The sequence below is a fragment of the Empidonax traillii genome, unplaced genomic scaffold, assembly GCF_003031625.1.
Source record: "Empidonax traillii isolate 1590-97213 ecotype Southwest subspecies unplaced genomic scaffold, ASM303162v1 scaffold434:size946695, whole genome shotgun sequence".
NCBI classification, from domain to species: domain Eukaryota; kingdom Metazoa; phylum Chordata; class Aves; order Passeriformes; family Tyrannidae; genus Empidonax; species Empidonax traillii.
This window is the reverse complement of record NW_020955627.1, coordinates 387,261-406,790: the sequence shown is the minus strand read 5'-3', so window position 1 is coordinate 406,790 and position 19,530 is coordinate 387,261. Positions and strand designations below refer to the sequence as shown.

General features: G+C 43.8%; 1 protein-coding gene across 1 annotated transcript in view; it reads left to right on the top strand.

The window, feature by feature from the left end:
• The window catches only part of TMTC1 (transmembrane and tetratricopeptide repeat containing 1), a 150,426-nt gene that overhangs the window by 106,830 nt on the left and 24,066 nt on the right, over positions 1–19,530 (top strand). Inside the window, exon 11 of the mRNA XM_027894618.1 lies at positions 5,046–5,159. Within this exon, the coding sequence (XP_027750419.1) occupies positions 5,046–5,159 (114 nt within the window). The remainder of the gene's footprint in view (positions 1–5,045; positions 5,160–19,530) is intronic.

Below are 19,530 nucleotides of genomic sequence, written 5' to 3'. Positions count from 1 at the left end.
CAACCTCCTTCGGTTTCCCTGTAGTGAGCAGTAGTGCAGAGAATCCATTTATTTTTTCTGCTGTGGTCTTTTCTTCTTCAAGCACTACTTTTAGACCTCCATCATCTATTTGCCTTAGGGAATCTTTGGCAGGTTTCTTCTGTCTTATGTATTCCATTATTAGCTTTGATGGCTTTAGCAAGTTTTTCTTTAAATCTCTTTTGGTCTGCCTAATTATGGTTTGTGTTAACTGGCTGATGTTTATGCTCTTTTCCCTTTTCATTCTTTAGCTGTGTGTTCACTTTTAAAACGATGTTTCTACTTTCTCATTTCTAATAGCTTTATTTACTGTGCTGTTTACCCTTATTGGCCTTTTTGTTGTCTTTTTAAGATCTTCTTTGATAGGTGTTACACATCTCTCCAAGTCTGTATTGTGGTAGGACCCTTCTTGTTGATGGGAAGGAAATCCAAAAGAAGAATAGTGTAGCAAGAAGATGATGTCATCCCAGGAATGAGAGATCTCCTCTTGGGGCAGAAGGAGGAGGCTGTATATAGCTGATGAGTAGAGAAGGGAGAATTGGGTGAAGGCACGTGAAACAGCAGCAGATTTAAATGGACAGAACAGGAAAAGGAGATAAGGAACAGTAAAAGAGGTATGAGGGAAAATAATAACAAAACAGAGCAAATCTATAGATGTGGGAAAGGAGACATAAATCAACCTACTTGGTAGTCTTTATGTGTTGAAGTTGTTATTTTTTAAGAAATATGTGCTAAGAGAATCTTTACTCATTTTCCTGGTTCTTCATTCCTCTTTCCGTTGCTGTTTTAATTAATTACTGTTTCTTTCCTCCTCTTAGGTTTTTTCCTTCACCTCTACTTTTTATTCCTCCGTTTGCTTGGATGTGTTTCTTCAGGGTCAATCTGTCTTGATTCCCTTTGCTGAGGCCTGTTCTGTTAAATACGCTTTTCCTATGCTGGCCCAGGAGATGTTTTTGTCCTCAGTGTGTTACTAGTTTTGTGCTTGTACCCCACTCTATCCAATTCTCAAGACTTGCCCTGATTTGACATTGTGTATCAGCACCGTTGCAGCTCTCAGTCTCCAGCCCAGAGACCAAGTTTTCTGGATAGAGAAATCCTGCCAGGTCCTGGCTGAAAGCAGCAGTGTGGGGAAGGATGCTGCTCTCTGAGGAAATGATGCATCTCCAGGTGCATAAGCATATATACAAGGGCTGAATAAGAAGCAAATAGACCACAAGTATAAAAAGTGACTAAATATGTAGAGATCTAAATATTTGAGGTGTATTATTCTAAGGCATCTCCAGAAGCCCCAAGCAGTTTGTTTTACTGTATTGGCAGGTGGGCAAAGAGGACTTATTTGTTAATTATTTAAGGAACTACCCTATTGAGTGAATGCACAGGCCAGAAGGTCAGTCTCCACAGACTCCAACTGTGGTCAGTGTTAATGTCTAAAGCCAGGGAAAGGGAGGTGAGGGCTGTGGGCCGACCTCTGTGTCTGCTATACTGACCTTTTCAAGGTTTGTCAAGCTGCCATGTTTCCTGTTGCTCCTGGAAAGCATCTGCAAGCACTGCCCACGTTTGTGACAGCCTGGAAACACACCAGGCTCGCTTGTAACCAGCAAAGGAACTGTATAAAAGTGACACTTTCTTAGTCACCAGTTCTCTTTCCCAAGCCGGGTCTGGTGACTTCAGTAACTTATAAAAACTGCCCCAACCCTGACTGTGACATAAACTGCCGGTATTTTGTTAATTCTGAAACCTCACTCAGCTGAGGAGAGCAAGTCCCATTGCTTTTTGGGCATCTTCCATAGAACAGTTTAATATGTCCCAACATTGATATCTGTGAAATCAATACCAAGGTAGGAGGCCGAGGAAAGTGATTGTTTGTGTCATCCAGAGAATAATTTGCTGTAGAGAACCTTTATTGATGATAATGATTCCCAAAGCAGAGGAGATCCCATCGGTTTCCCAGGGCTCCTGCTGAGGCAGGAGTGGCCTCATTTCCTTGTAAAATGAGCACTTTTCATATGGAAATCACAGAAAATCAATGAAGCCTCTGCCTGCACCCAGTCACTTCGAAGAGCAGAACATGCACTTAGGAAAACATCAGAGGGGATCATGGGAGACTTTTCCGTACTGAAGTGGGATTTGGATAATGCTGGTATTTGAGGTTGGAAAGTATCAGTGGTATTTTATTTCTCTGATTTATGGCTAATAGGTTTTTGCCTTTCCATGGAGAGGAAGTGTTACGTAAAAAGGTTTGCCTCTATTGTTTATTTTTCATTAATGTCACTACTGTTGTCGTAGAAATCAAAAGGGAAGGAAATCATCTGGAGAAGTGATGTCCCATCTCAGTGGGCTTGTTTCTGGCTGGAGCCAGATCAGTGCCATGGGTTTTCAGAAGGGCATGTGTGTGCTGAGCTGGGGAGGGTTTGGAAAAGCACGTTGGAAAATTATATTGAAATTGTGAGAGACTGGGGGCTTGTGGGAAGCAGAAATGGAAAAAACATTGTGTTCTACTTTGTTATTTATACTCCACCCTTTCCTGCTTGGCTTTCACTGTGGACATTATTGTTTCCTCTGTCAATGAGCAAACAGTGTTCTTAACTGGTCAAGAGTCAGTTAGCAGGAGTGTTTGCCTAAACTCTCCTGAAAATTCCCCTCTGGGTCCAGTCCTGTATTTGCTGCTACCTCCCACAGTGCAGAGACTCCAAGCAGCCTCAGTCATTGCTATGTGCATTTGTAAAATGAAACACCCCCCTCCCCGCCTGTGCAAGGAGAATAAATAGGTCAGGGAGTGTGATGCAGAAGAGAGCATCTTAAGAACCCAAACCCACTTCTGCCTTTCCTGTATTACCCCCATCACTAGCAGAAGCACGCAGATGAAAGAAGCTTTGTTAGTGATGTTTTAATAAGTGGGACCAGCAGAATTAATAATAAATTCTACTTTAAGGGAAACAGTCCAGAATTAAAATATTCAAACATATGCGTCTTACTGTTAAAACCGTATCTCATTAGAACAGAAGTGCTTGTGCATATGCAATGTACTGCTCGCTGTTAACTCAGTCTGCTCTGTTTCAGCAGAGGCTGTAGCAGAGCCAGCAACTCATTTCATGTAGCTCTGAGAGAGCAGCAGCAGTTTTGAGTGCCGTGTCTCTGCCTATAATGCTGGCACTGATGTAATGAAACCCTCTTTGTATAAGAATTAATATTCCAGTAATGCCCAGAGGTTGTAAGTGTGTAGTTAATAGCTCCCAAGGCCAGTGGAAATTAACACAGCCATAGCAGTCACACATTACTTGCTGCTGGTGCAGTATATCCTTGTGAAAACTAATATAGAAAATCATTCTCGTAAGAATAGCATCAATTAACTGATTTAATTCAGCGATTAGTCACAAAATGTCTTATTCCTGTAGTGCTCCCAGTAAGTAATTTGGAAATACCTGACGATTAGGAAGCCAAATGCAAGGCGTATTTTTAATTTCAGCAGACGAACCTTGGCTGTGATGGGTGGAACTCCGTAAGGCAGCTGTGGGCAAAGCTTTGGAAGCTCTTGCAAGTAGGCCTTAGCAATGCTTGATACCACTGGCTGCTGATAACCAAAAGGATTTGCCACTGCAATTCTTCAGCACTGTTTGACCCTGACAAAGGGTTTCTGCAGCTCTTGGTGTATTCTTCCCATGGGAGAGGGTGTGCACCCACTGTAGGGGCTGTGTGTGATCCTGTCTCACTATGATTGAACTTCCAGGCTCACCAAAGTTAAACAGCAGAGACAGACAAGGCAAAGCAACAAGACTTGGGAATTTCCTAATCCTTGCTTTCCTTACCTGAGATAGCAGGGTTAGAGATGCTGAGTGTTGGAAAGCGAGCAGCTGGCAGGAATCTGCTTGTGAGCAAGAAACACCTCTTTTGTCTGCTTTTACATGAACAGATTTATCCATCCTTATTTCCTGTTACCTCAGAGAGCCCCCATTTATGTGCTGGAAAGGATTCCCCTATTAAACAGAGGACTGACTTCTCTGGATTCTTGCAGGGGAAATGTTTCCATGGTGTATGTGCCCATGTGATTTCTTTCTCTCTTTAACCTTGAAACAGTATTTCCTGTAGCTGTGCAAGGTGTACCTTGCTTTCTGTGCTCCCAATTAAGTAAATAAGCAAATGCTTGCTCTTCTTCATTTGTCTCTGTGCTCTCATTATTAATTCCAAATGTTGAGTTCAGTCTACACATGGTAGGGGAGATGAAGGGGAGGGATGGGGTGGCTGTGCAGCCAGAGATATCCTTGGTGATGTATTATAATGCCAGAGTGTTAGGGCTTGCCACGTAGGGGTGAGAGTCCCCTTAGCCCTCACCTCCTGGCCATATTCTACCCGGTGCTAAGCAGTGCATATGTGCTGGCTCTGTACTGGAGTATGCCATGCATCCCCTCTAGTGGCTGATACATATGGAAAAGATACCTTCTTTTTGGGTATCTGCATCTGGCATGTTTAAATCAAGATTTTCATAAGGTGCTTCATGACACTCGAGTTTTAGCAGGGACCTTGTTATTAGAAAGTACCACACGCTTTCCCTCTAAATATTAGGGGGGTTTTTTGTTTGTTGGTGTTTTTTTTGTTGTTGTTGTTTTTTTGGGTTTTTTTTGTGTGGTGTTTTTTTTTTTTTTTTTTTTTTTTTTTTTTTTTTTTTTTTTTTTTTTTTTTTTTTTTTTTTTGGTCTTTCAGTTTAATAATTCAGATTTTGAAATACAACAGCATCTGGCCACAGGAAGTGTTGAAGTGTTGGTGCTAGAAGTGCCTGTGGTGACAGCAGCCAGGAGAAGTTGAATTGCTGCCACATATTTATGTCTGCCTGGGGCACTCAGTGTACCTGTGCGTGGGACAAGCTTGGGGTTATAACATGAGTTGTGTTGACAGAAGTGCACAGGAGGTGACAAGGTGCTCAAATTACGAGCAAGCTTTTCAGAGAAAGGGACCATGAGAAGAAGGTGGGCCCAGGGGAAGGTGGGGTAAGCTGGCTGCTAACACTGTGCTGCTTCTGTTCCTCTCCGCAGCTCAGGAGTGAAGACCCTGCCCCACAATGCCAAGGTGCACTACAACTACGCCAATTTTCTGAAGGACCAGGGCCGTAACATTGAGGCGATCTACCACTACAAAACTGCTCTCAAGTAAGTCCCTTGAGGGCCTGCTGGGGCTCTGGCTGTGCAGTGCAGCCTGCTGTTAACCCGTCCCAGTCCTGACAGGCATGGGGCAAGTTGTCTGCTCCTCAGCCCCAGCTCTGGGGACTTTCAGAACCTGGGAAGGTTCTCTGGCTCGGTGTTTGTGTGTAATTAAATGAGGTAGCCTGGTTTCCTTCCACCTCCACGTGTGTGTGTGTGTGTATGTGCCTGTGTGCACTTCAATATATGAGATAGAAACGTTACCATAGCTGCACATTGAGCAATGAGGTGTCATTTACGCAGCTGAAGGTATGCTGGTAAGCAGGAGGTAGTTGTCCTAAATGCATTTTCAGGTTCCTGGACCATTTATCTTAGTAAATTGTTAATGGTGCATGCCTGGAAAATGTCAGTGTGGTAGCCATCTGAAGTGCAGTAACAATAATAGTTCTCACTACTTGTACTGAGGCTTCTGTCCACAGAGCTTTGCATGAACACTAAACTAATTGATCCTGAAAATGCTCCTGTACAGTCATGGGGCAAATATCATTACTGTGGTTCTGTACAGGGGGAAGCTGAAGCAGGAGGATGAATTGCCTTGCCTATAGATGAATGGTAAATCAAGGACCAGGGCTGGGCTTGTATTATGGGACATATCCTGTGGTATCTCTGAAGGACCCTTCCTTCTCTCACAGTTTGGGTCAGTCCCTGCAAGCAGCTTCCCTACTCTTCCCATTCCTGCCAGTGCTGTTGGTGCAGCTCAGCTGGGGCCTCAGCTGCTCTCTGCTGCCCGGGTAGCACTCACTGCACCAAACAGGTCATCTCAGTTCCCCAAACCTCTCTACTTTGCTCCTTGGGGCTTGGGAGAAGGGACAGTCCCTCTGGGGAATGGGGTGCGGGCAAGTGAAATAGCGTGCAGATAATGTTTTCAGGAATAGAAACATATTTGTGAAGGACAGAAAAGGTGAGGAGTGGCTCTAATGGACAGCAAGGGCAAAGCCCAGCTCCAATAGGGCATGTCAGGAGGTGCAGGAAAGGTTCTTTCCTGACATATGGTGTGACAGAAAACTCCAGAAATTACATGTATGTTTTGTCTTTTGGACAGATGACAGAGTTATGATAAAGGCTTTCTGAGGGCTCCTTAACCACCCAGGTTAAGCTGAGAGGACTGGAGTTCATTGCGACTGATGAGGGCTTGAAACTGGGTGAAGGTGATTTTTAGCTTTTTTGAGCAGCATCCTGTTCTGTTTTACCATGCTGGGCATTTAGGAAGTCATTTAGAAAAAAAAACTCCTATTTTTTTAATGTTTCCAGGAATGAAAAATCCAGCACAACCATCAATAAACTGTGCTGAAGGTTAATTACCTTGGCTGTTGAAAATGTCCTCCTTTATTTTTAGGCTGACTTGTGTAACACCAGCTTCCAGTCATTGAATTTGTTTACACCTTTCAGTGCCACACTGAATATCCCATTACTGAAAGCGTTTTTTCCATAGAACAATCCCTTAACCTGCTGCTGGTGTTTTCAGTGTTATGTGAGGTTCTGCAGTCCTCCAGTCCTTCCTCTAGCTAGTCTTTCACCTTTCTCTAAGATACCAGAAAAGCCCATTTCAAGTTAAAAAAAAAGAGGGACTAACAAAAATTATCCAAGCCCTGCAATGAATGTGCTAGTACACAGAGCAATGTAACTGCTGCTGCCAACATTGCCTCTGCTTCTGTAAACGGGATTTGCCGACAAAAGATTTTGATCTTCTCTAATTCAGCAGCACCCATTTATTGTACTTATAATGCTGTTTTCTGCTCTGCAGTATTTCAATTATGAAAGAGTCTGGTTTGAGAACTGGTTGCAAACATTTTGTCAACTGTATTACAGAGCACAGTTTGTGTTGATGGTATTGTTTATAGAGCGTCTGAAGCCTGGGCAGGGCTTGTAGCCACACAGAACCAACCGTGCTCTTGTCTAGGTGCTCACTGTCTCAGTGGCACCAGTGTTGGTGCTTCACTTGCTTCAGTAATTTCAGAATTAGTTGGCACTTCTGATAAGCAAAGCTCTGCCTCCACCTGGCACATTCACTTTCTTACCCCATAGTGCAGACCAGGAGTTTAGAGTCTCCTGCTGGCTCCGTCACTGGGAAGCTGCACTGTTTGTTCCCATCACCTTGTATCTCTGCACTTACACTTTCCTTATTCTGACCCCTTCTTCTCACCTCTGTCGCAGGGAAATTATTTGAGGCCTGTGTAATAAGCAATAGAATTGGTAAGTAAAGAGTGTAGTGAGTTCTCCTGTTGAGAATTATTCCATGTCTTCCCCTCAGACAGACATGTCTGAAATGCCCGAAGTTGTGTGTGAGCCTTGCAGCCTCCACTGGGTGCCTACACTGTGTTGAAGCGCTGGAGAAGGTGCTGGGTGTGGGACAGGCAGCGTGATGATGGATATAGTGGAAGACCTTAGACAGGTATCACAGAGAACAGATGTCACGTCCAACCTGTTTATCCATCCTCACAGGCACCAGCTCTTCAGTTGCTGCTCTGATTGTAGACCAATTTCTACAATTAGAGAGCAGGAAATTGTAGCTGTAATACCCTGACCAGATTTTCGTGATTTTGGGTATTTTGGCTTGACCAGGGAAGCTGAATTACCATGCTGTAAATTTCCTCATCAGGGAGGAGGCAGACCAGCAGCTATTTGCACAACAAGTTTCCATGATTTCCCCCAGGTATCCCTCACTGAGTGTCTGCTCTCCAAGTGAGTCCAGGTGGTTACATACTCCCCAGGTTACAGAAAACCCAAGCCACTCGAGAGGCTTCACAATCCAGTGGCAGCACCATCAGAAGTACAGAAGATAAAACTATTATTATATCTGCCTAGTGTTCAGTGAGCTGATCAAAAGGGAATTAATAAGGAAATGGAGTCGATAAGGACACGGGCTGTTGCCGCCCGGGAGCTCCTGGGAGGTAGGAAAGGGAGAGCAGTATTGGCTCATACCGGCTCCATCTGAGGCACGTGGATGATGGCTCATCCACTGTTCCAGCTTGCTTCTAAAGCTTGTGCCAAATGACAGTGCAGGTCTGCTTGATCTCTGATGAATGAGTTTCTTGTTTGCTAAATAAAAATGATCTTGTCATTGGGTACCCTGCTGCTTGAACCGAATGCAGTTACCATTCTGCCAGCATAAGGATGCGCTTCCATGCACTTCTGCTCTGCCAGAAGTCCTGGTTGCCATGTGGCTGTTAGGCAAAGCAACCCATTGCTCCTGTGAATTTGTAGCTGTATCTGTGGGAAAAGATGTTGAAGTGGGCACAGGCTACCTAATGAAATAATAGCAATTGATACTAGATCCTGGGAAAGTTGATCCCCAGTGTTTTAATTGCTTGCTCCCATTCCTGCTTTCAAAGGCAGGTGGGATCCTCTGCTGGCACATGTTGGTGTAACTGTTAGCTTCAGGGCAGAGAAGTGGTAGAGAAGAAGCATGTGTTTTCCCTAACAGTGAAACTGCAGGGCAGGTTTCCAAGGCAAACTTGGCAATCAATCCCAACAACCACCAATTGATGGCATTGGAGGTGGCCCATCAGAAAACTCATTCTTTACCCCAACCCAGGGGCCAGTGACACAACACCCTCACCTAGCCAGACTTAGGTAATGATTGCATTCTAGTTATGCTGTCCAAGAGTAGGGGAAATGAAAACTGAAATGAAATGCAAAAATGAAGAATGACATTTGATTTAGAGATGGGAAGAATGAAAAGAAAAAATTCTGTGTACCTAGGAAAGGCTCTTCTTATACATGTAGTTCCTGAAAGGGAGCCCTTCAGAGATGCAAGAGAAGTTACCTGTAAAACAGACCTGATGAACAGCTGGCATTCTGCAATTGAAGAGTGAGTTATAAACCTTTCAGCTTACCTACAGTAAAACAAGAAAAACATAGTGCTGGATTAGACTGCTTCACTGGTTTGCCTGACATAAGGTAGTGACCCTAGGAGATAATTGTTGGTTTTTTTCCTGAGTAAGTAAAGGCCAGAAATACTCTGTCTGAGACATGTATTGACCATGGCTGCTCTGAAAGCTGCCCTCAACATTCTTACTGCTGCTTCTGCTGCAGGTTTGCGGCTGCTGTTGGGAATTTCAGGGAACCCCTGCTCCTGGAGTTCAGTGATGATCTCATCTGAAATAAAACTTGTCTTGCCACTCTCCCATTTATGAGTGGGCAACCTCACGCAAATAGGAAGAACAACTCTGATGTGCTAATGAAGACATTTTTGCCGTCGTTGATAGTAACCAAGCTTTTGTCCTGCTTCTCCCCAGCCTTGGTGTTACTGTTGAGACTGTTTTATCTCTCCTCAGGAACGCACATGGGCTGAGATGCAGAGAGAGAAAAACAGCAGAGCCTTAAAACCCATGTGATAAACATTCATTATCAATCAAATCAATTTCCTTTTAACAATGGAGAGGGTAAAAATAATTCACCTTCCCTCCTACGACTGCACTCACTCAACATTTTAATTCCCAAAGCAGTTTGGTCTTACCATCCTTTTCCATGTTTGTTGCCAGGGCTGTGCTTCCCATGGATGGCAGATCGATGCGAGCAACAGCAGGTGGGAATGATGGAGGTTGCTGAGTTTATTGCAGGAGTTGGATGAATAAACATGCTAATAATAGTTCTGTGCTATCCAAGCTACATTTCTGTGTCTGGAAAAAGGTCAACACCTAAAAATTCTTATTTGCTCTTCTGGACATTCAGATTTGCCCTTAATTGAAACATGACTGTAGAGTATTGTGTTTAGGTTAATAGTGTGGGAGAAAGAGCTATCTTTGGGTGAAGGCAAATACAAAGTGGTTGAATCATAACTGAATTATTTCTTCTTAACTGATTTTTTTTCTTGATGAAAGTCACAGAAATGGTGTGGGATTGGGGGACTAAATAAGCAAAAGTACCATGAAGAAAGATATGCAGACAGTAAAGCTGGAGGCGGGAGAGAGGGAGAGAGACACTCAAGCTGGCCCTGCAAGCTTTAGGCATGTTGGGGTAATGCAGGGCTGCTCTCTGGGGTGCTGCTCTTTCCCAAGGGAGGCACAGGCAAGTGTGTGAACTGACCCTTATCATCAGTGTAATACCTGACAGTGCAGAGTCCTGCAGGAGGTGTCTATATGTGTAACACTGTGAGTTTATGTACATAAATGCACTGATGTGTGTACCTGAGAGTGCACACACTTCTGCAGTGTGCCTGGGTATGTGTACACATCCCCAACAAGTTCATAGCCACGAGCTCCTTTTAGGCTTTCCCTGCCAAGCACTGCTGGCCAAACAGAGCAGGAAGGGGACCAGCATGCTATGCAGAAATCTTAGTTCTCCCTCGTGGTGTCTGCCAGAGAAGAGAGCCTTTGGACAGCAAGTAGGAACTCCTGGGCTGGCTTTCTTTGCAGCGCAAGGAGCTGTCCCGCTGCTCAGCCTTGAGAGAGGGAAGAGAGTGGGCCAAGAGGCAGAGGAACCCGTAGGAAAACACTTGGGGCCGCAACATGTGTGGTCTGGCTCCTGCAGAGCTTGAAAATAACACATCTTAGAGCATTGCTCAAAGCAATGGAGAGTGGGAATGCTGGTTTGTGGCATCAAAAAGCATCATGAAATGATGGTTAAGTATCTTTGGTACTCAAACACAGGCTAGATGGAGGAGAAGGGAGGAGAAAACAGTGTGAGTAGCTTATCTGTATCCCTCACTGAGGGAATAAAATTGGTTCATGGCATCACTGGAACGGGTAGAAAAGGAACAAGCGAGGCTGCTCTTTCTCCTCACTCCACTTAAGAAATAAAGCCTTAATGCTGTAAGGGAAACTCAGGTTTCTTTCTAAGCTTTCCCACATACCTCCCTGCTGGGTTTTTATATATCTTAAATCAACAGTATCTGAGGTTGTTTAAATTCAGTTAAATTGCACTCTCCATGCAGTAAAAAAACCTGTGTTCTTACAGCCCTTTATGTGTGTGTGTCTGTGTGTGTGCCTTGAAAATGGCTCTCAGCATGGACTGCAGGTGGCCTTGGATACCATCTGTGATTTATTTCTGGGAAGAATTAAAATACCAGCACCATTTGTTAGCCTGTTTTTACAGTGAGTAAAAAAATGTGCAGCGCTGCTTTGCTGTGACTGCCGGGGCTGCGTTTGCTCCTGAAACCATGAGTGCCCTTCTGACACTTAATGTTACTTAGGTCAGGCCCTCGGAGCAAGCCCTCTGTTTAGACATTTGATGCAACATCTTCGTGGAGACCTCATGTAATACCCTGTGCTAGTGCATGTTACAGGCTCGAGGCAGGTCACATCCAAGCGGTCGGAAGCATCTTTGTGCAGTGTTCTTCTGAATCGTGCTTTGACAGTCGGCTTAAGGGGTAATTGGTGCTCTTGTGTAGGTGTATGGTGGCTGTCCTGAAGCTGGACAGAATTGTTGAATAATTTAATGGTAATTGATGGCTGAAAAGGCTGCCTGATAATTTGAATCAGGCTTAATGGCCTTTACAACACATTGCATGGGGCGATGGCCAAATTACTTCAGCCGGTGTAATTTGTTATTGAACCTGTTTTCTATAAAACTACTAATCCCTGCCTGGTTTAGGGTATGCTCCACCTCTGCTCAGTTTTTCTGCTTTTTAGTGATCAAATAACAGTCAGTCAAGGCACAGGCCTTTATTTACTCAAAAGCTGAATTGGTATAAGTACAACCATGAGCCCTGATGCAGAGGCAGTATGTGTACAGTGTAACTGCATTGACAGTGATGGAAGCTGGATGTGCCTGCTGAGATGGACAGATGTTTATAACTCAGTCCTGGACACTGGTAGTTACATTTAGGGTCCATTCCTACACTGTGAGGTCTTTTGTGGGTGCAGGTCCTTCTACATTGCCCTTCAGAGACTTGCTGGCTTTTCAAACATATCTTCTTAGAGAAAAGCCTCCATCAGCTATGAGAATAATGGCTCTGTAGCCTTCCTTGGACACTGCATCATCACTCTGCCTACTTACGTATTAGGAACTGATACAAAAAATCTGGTAAATGGAGAATGCTTCCCTAATGAAAAGCTGTTTTCTTATTAGGACAAGGCATCTATTTTGATTTTTATGTGGGCTATGCAGAGAGAAACACAGCTGTATTTTGCATGTGTTCAAGTCTTACCTTCCACTTTTGGCTAATGATAACTTCAAATCCAAGGATTAGTTACTCATTCCCACAGCCATTCCTTTTTTCTTAGCCTGCTTTCCTTGTCTTTATGAAAACTTTGCTCGAAAAATCACCAGGCAGGACTGATTATTGTTGTGCTAAATCATGAGAGATGGTTTCTCTGGTCCTTACCAAGGCTTAGCTGAAAAGTTGGTTCCCTACGAATGACTGTCAAGAATAACCTTGAGACTTTCTGTGAAGGCTTCACAGGAGTGGTTGAGGCACTCTGCTTATCCCCAGGCTTTCCTTTGAGGAATTTGGGCAGTGCTGGAGTGGGGCTGCTCTGATTTACACCGAAGTCTGAGGCAAACCCCAGACATCTTGGAGACAACCGTGATCACAAGTGGCAGAATGGGGCTGTGCAGCTTCCTCCGGCGCCTGTGAGCCTCGGGAGATGGCAGGTGTGATTTCTCCCCCACCTGCTTAGGTGAGAGCGCGTTGTTATTTTATCCCCTCGTGTAATGTTTGATTGAAGAACTCACAAGATGGTCTCTTGTTTGCTGTGGGGTCCCTCAAGACCCTGTGAGCTCTGTGGAGGCGCCTGCACTGTTCACACTGTCTGTAAGTCAGGCATGTTGTGAATTATTAGTCCTTTGTTGGACTTGAGTGGTTTCTGGGATTTTCAGGACTTATGTGGATCCTGCGTAAATTCTTTATGCGAGAGAGTAGCAGACAGCCCAGTTTGATAACCTCATATTGCCTCGACACTCATGCTAAACATGTGAGTTTAGCATGAAAGGTTTTATTTATTTATTTATATTCAGGTGTGACATTGTTTGACTTAAAATCCTGTTTTTCTCCTCAACTCTGTCTCTTAGGCTTCTATCCCTGCCCAAGTTTGAAAATCTAATGAAAATTCATGAATTGTAATATTTTGTAAGGTGCTACATGTTGGTTATTTAAATTTCATGCTTTTGGATATTGTTGTGGGTTGTTGTTTTTTTCTCTTAATGGACATCAAGCTCAAAGAATTTATGAGGCTTTTGTCAATTTACGGATTAAATCTGTTCCGCTTCTCTGTTTTTTATTTGACTCTCTGTCCTGGAGAGGTTTCCCTTGAGATCAGGGTACAGCATGGCTGCCATTCCCTGTGCCTCGGAGGCTCACTGTGGTGGAAGGGTTTGCTGGTGGCAGGACACCTGTGGGCTGCTGTTCCTGCCAGCTGGGCTGCTGTATGGGGGGAGAAGCCATACAGCCAGGACCTGTCTTCCTTCCACCGATATCTGGCTGCGATTCAGCACTTGCTATTTGTACCAAATTGCCCTCTGCAGATCCCGGGTTAGATCAAGATCCTGCTGTGCCAGCCACTGACTCTAGCTGGAGGTTGTCATTGCCACAGAGGACTTGTGCTGTGAGGAAAGGCAATTGTATAGGGCAGGGAGGGTTTATTGTTGTTAACTTGGGTGACAGGATATGGAGCTCCTGAGAGACAGAATTGTCCTTGGCCACAGGGGAAGTGTCACAGAGATGAGCACTGTTTCTCGGTATCTGCACTGCAGGTACTCAGTGCCATAACGTGGGTGACTTCTGTCTGCAAGAAGGTAGAAGACATTTGAGATGGGCTGGGATACCCAAAGCATTGGTGTGGGATCCTCCCCCACATTCTTCAGCACCAGCAGGGGAAAGATACCCTGTATGGGTGTCTCTGAAAGACTGTTTGATCAGGCATGCCCCCATGCTGACTTCTTGAGCAGAACCTCCATCAAGACCTGAGCTGGCCCATGTAACAGCTATGAGGACCCTAACAGGGCACACAGAGCTCCTCAGGGATGCTCTGACAGCCCCCAGCATCAGACCTGTGATGGGATCACTCCCTGTCTTATTCCTAGCCTTGTGTCAGGCCCTGAGCTGGATCTCTTCCCAGCTGAGTGTATGGAAATGGTGTGATGTAATGCCCTACTCCGGGCTGTGCTGTGTGCAGCCAGGAGTCTGACTGCTTTGTCACGCTTCTACTGAAGAAGATTATGCCTGAGGCTTTCAAAGGAACCTAAAAGCATTAGATCTCTGACTTGCCTGACTTTCAACAGGATTTCCAGGTGCTTTTTTTTTTAAATACAAAAAATCCCAGCCTGCCACAAACCATCTGCCAAGCTGAAGGGTGTTACATTTTAGGAAATATTGATGCAGCTACTAAAACTCATCAAGAGAAAACCAGATGCTTCTTCATATTGCAGGATCACCTCTCCCTCTATAAAAGGAATTCAAATGTTGCAAATTGAAGATCTTTTTGAGAAAGACATAGGATCTGTCTCCATGACCTACACATGTCCACATCATGTAGAGCAGCTCTTGGAACAAGGTACCACAGTATCAGAAGGCCATGACCCGAGTTGTTGCTGGTGCAGGATTGCATCCCTGAAGGATGACTGGTCTCAGAATTACATCAAATCAAGTTTTAATTCAACATAGAGCTTTATTGAGAACTTACATAAATACATGAAAATGAGTGTGATGTAATATTGAAATTGGAAAATTGGCTTGAAATAGTACACTGGAGTAAATATAAAATGGGCAATATTAAAACTTGGCACAGATAGAAACATTATTCATGTAACATTCTTACTTTTGTTGCCAAAACGATGCCAATAATTGCAGTATGTGTTGGAATGGGGCAAAACGTGCCTTAAAAACAAGTTGCCATGCTGCCAGCAAGTAATTGGGTTTGGGTAATTAAGGCCTGACTCCATGTGCTTCATCTGGCTGAAACGAGCCTTGTGGATGCTGAATGTTGCAGTAGGGATGCACAGGCACAGGGAGAGGCAAAGAGTGGGTATCAGGGAGGTGCCCTGGATACCTGGATTGGTGAGAGGAGGTCTGTCCCAGGGCTCTTCAGCCTGTCCTCTCGTCTTTGACACAGAGAGGTAACACAACCTGTTTTGTCAGGGCAGTGCAGAGTGGTAATCTATCAGAATGCTTCAAAGGTGGAGAAGTTCCTGCGAGTGCTTAGTTTAAATGCATTATTTAATCAAAAGATACATAAAAAAAACTCCCGGCCCACTGGATGTCCCCAGCTGAATCAGTTGCTGATTTTAATTTCTAGGAGAAATTAATGTGCTTGGAGTCCCTTTGAATATTATGCAAGATAATGCAGGAAGGTTTTTTTCTTTCTGCTGCTGCTGCCATGGCATGGCTGTGAGGTTAATGATGGCTGTTGTTGCTTACAGTTTTTATAATGACTTTAAGAACTCATATTTAAGTCAATGAGCATGTGCTTTCGACAAGTTTATCAGCAGCACTTGGGTAGTGGTGTGGGGCTGGGCACTGGGCTGAGGTATCAGGGAGAGCCACCCTCATGCATGACATCTGGGAAGCTGGACTGCTTTCAGTAACCTCTCTTATCATGCAGTGGCTGCAGGGGGCTGCCCAGACCCCTGAAAGACATTATTACAGCCTTTTCCATGCTGCCCATGGTAGTTTCCCAGGCTAATTGCATGTTAGTCTGGCCCCATCCCCTGCTGCTCACTGCCCACACAGTGATGGCTGGGCAGGAACCACGGAACGCTCTTAAGAGCAAGTGGGGAGTTGTCAGGCTAATGCCTTTCTCCCCCTGAATACCTCTGGCACCAGCCCAAGGGCCGTTTAAAGGCAGGACTGCAAGCAGAGCTTGCCAGTTGTTTAAGTGGTCTCTCTCGATCTGAATTAAAAGAATTAAAATTCTTGGTGGATTATAGGTTGCAGTCATGACAACAAATTCCCTCCCTTTCTCTTCTTTCTGGAATTGGCTTGTAGTTCAGATATGGTGCCAAAGAAAGTCCCTCAAATTTATTTTTTTTAAAAACTAATGTTTCAGGTAATAGCGGCATTAAATTAAGAAGCAGAAGAAACGGTCATCAGCGTTTTGGTGACTGTATATGTTTTATACCTGGTATCATCTTGTGAAACTGGAAATCCCTTGACTGTGCAAGTCTAAGGCTTTTGTTCAGTGGTATTAGAGGGAATTTTGGTAGCATAAAAGAAGAGGAAATAATTACTAACAGGAGTTCTTGTGGAATGCGTACCTGTAATAGTTAAAGGGAAAGCTGCTGAAATTTATTCTGACAATTGCAGATACAGCACTGGAGTAGTCATTTGAATTATTCATTCTGCAACAAGGAAACATCCCACTTGTCTTCTCTTTGGAAATGAATTCTCAGTCTGATTTAAAATATAGTTTTATGGGTTGCTTTCCTTTAATTTAAGGTAATTTTGCCATTCCAAGACTTCTATTATAATTATCCTTGAATGTAGATTTTTAAAGAAGATTATTCCGATTTCTAGAAAAAAATGATAAACTGATTTTTTTACATGAACTGCTACTTGTAGAGTAAGTTTAATGAAATTCAGCTTGCTTTCATAAATAATGCAGTACTTGCATTTGATTAGGTGAAGCCTGGAGGAATTTCTACCTAATCAGATGCATAGCAAGAAGGATATTGCCTGCAGACTGTTACCATTATCAGTGGTGGTGGCAAGGAAAATACAGCTCCGTGTGTGCCCAGGTAGATGGCTTTGTTTCTCAAGAGAAGTTGCAAGACAAGCTATATATGGTCTAACAGCTGATTCCTTGCATCTGAGATTGTCCTGACAGTTTGTAAAACAGAGTCTGGATTCTGACTGTATCATTATTATGGTATGAAGCAACTCCAGGTTAAATGGAGACCTCCTTGTCCTGGTAATGTGTTTCTAGGCCTTCTAAGAAATGAATACATGCAGGGAAGAGACAGTGTTTGCATTAGAGAGCTTACGATCAAAATAATCAAAGTAGATATCAGGAATCGTTGAGAGCAATTCCAAAAGTCCTGAAAATCAGCACAAACCTCCCAATAACTTAAAAATGAGAAAAGTACATGTGCCTCCATCCATTACAGCAAGACCACATGCAACAAAAAGCAAACAGATTTGCAAATGGTGTATCTGCAAGTTTTGCAGAAACCTTTTGATAATTCTTGAGTAAATGTTGCTTTAATTACTTACTCGTGATCGGGTTTTATGCATTTCTTTAAATCCAGCCACAAGACTTTGTTCTGCTCTGTTTTTATTCCCAGGGAACTGTTATTGCAGCAGTGGGTGTGCCTGAACAGAGGGTAGTTTGAATAGGGCCATTAGTCCTTTATTCAACATCCTTATTAAGAAATAAAAAAATAGTCTGGTCCCCATTCTCTAGCCCTGAGGCCATCTGCCATAAACTGACCTGTAAGTATTCAGTAAGTGTTTGTATCCTCTGAGAGACAGTGGGCAAGTCCAAGATGGCTTTTGGGTCCTAACCCTGATGTGGGCTTAGGGCTGGACAGCTCTTGGGAGCTATATGAGGGTGGTGAGAAACTGCTAGGCATCATTTCAACAGTATAAACCCAAAGAGGGCAGGTTTGGATTAGATATTAGGAGAAATTCTTTACTGTGAGAGTGATGAGGCACTGGAACAGGTTGCTGTGGATGCCCCATTCCTGGAAGTGTTTAAGGTCAGATTGGATGGGACTTTGAACAACCTGGTCTAATGGAAGGTGTCCCTACCCATAGTGGATGGGGGTTGGAATAGATGGTCTTTAAGGTCCCTTATATCCCAAACCATTCTATGATTCAATGATTTTGTAACAGCATGGATGGTTATGGGCTCAGACTCTGGTTCTGGTTACTTTACAAGAGGTGATGCTCTCTTAGGACCTGCTTATGCTTTCTGCTAAACTCAGTTGAGTGGCAGCTTGCTCTACCACTATAATAAAGTAATATTCCAAATAAAATATTTGGACAGAAAAAAAAAACCTGAACCCTAATGGCAAAGCCCAACACCACTGCCTTACCTCGCTGTGTTCAGATTTTTCTCCGAATGTTGTTCAGATATGTAAAATTGCAAATGTCATAAGTTCTTCAGGCCAGATAATAAGCAGATTTAAGCTGACAATTTGTGGTGAGGTTCTGGGTTTTCAGTTGTATTTCTTGGAAAGGGCAATGAGTTGTAATGAATAAATGTAAAACACAAGAAATAAAGCCCAAGATAAGTGGGAAATGTGTTTGCATCCTGTGATTTGCTGGGGAGAGGTTTTAGCACTGAACTCAGAAGTGTATTTATGGAGCTGCTGGTCAGGACTGTCCAATTTAAAGGTGAAATCAGTTCTCTTTTTTAATCTTGAGTTTTCATTCCACTCCAAATTGGTGCAAGCAAATCTCCTGAGCCTAAAATGCCATGGGAGCACTAAAGGCCAAGAACAGAATTAATTTCTGAAAGTTTGAGAGCAAAACCATCAGGTTTAGGGCTGTAAAATGTTAAATCTGTTTCTGACTTTTCCAAGGATTGTCTGAAATACTTTTACCCACTCATAAGTCAAGTAACTTCATGTCAGAAATCAGAGCTGTTTTATGTGTGAGTACTGACAGAAGTAGTGCACAGCTTTTATCATAGCCAACTGTTAAAAAAGCCTCAAAAATATAACTCCCAGACCTTTTTCTTGGTCCAAAATGATGTTAAAAAATCCCCGGAAAAAATGGGAAACAAAACTGAGCCCTTGGTCATTTGCTGTAAGACATTCTTTGCTCAAGATTCTGGTCAAGGTATCACACAGAGCTGCATCCCAAGTGCTGAAGAGCAAGTAGGCTTGGTCCTTTCTTTTCCTCCCTTTGCTATTGCCGTGGGAAGCATTTTTCCCAGCCTGCTTCAGCTGGGGACACTTAGCCTTGATGGCCAATGGATTTTAGGGGCCCAAGGTTAAGACTCAACGCTACACACTCATCACTGTCTTGTCTTTTGCTGCTGCTTCTCCACATGCAGGAAGTCTCACATCCCAAAATGCATCAGGCCCACTGGGTAGCTCCAGTGCTGGGAAGTGACTTCCGTGTCAGCTGCAGTCTCTCCAGAAATGTCCTACTCTTTGCTACTCTGTGGCAAGATCAGTTAGGGATTTCTTCAATAGTCACTCGAGCAGCAAATGCAGGTAGCGTGGGTGAACAGGGACACTGGGCAATGCACTAAAGGGGCTTGCACCAGGAGAAGTGGTTACTTCTGAGATAAAGGATGCTCATCTGTATGGGAAGGATGTTGACAGTCTGCAGTCATTAGTTACTGTGAGCATTGATCACCATGTTTGTCTTTTGTTACCGGAACAGGCCAAGTTATAAAAAACACATGGGGCTCTTATCCCTGAACGATCTCTCCTCAAATATGTGGCTTTGCAGTCCTTGTCTGCTAGGCTTGGTGATGTGTGGAAAAAGGAC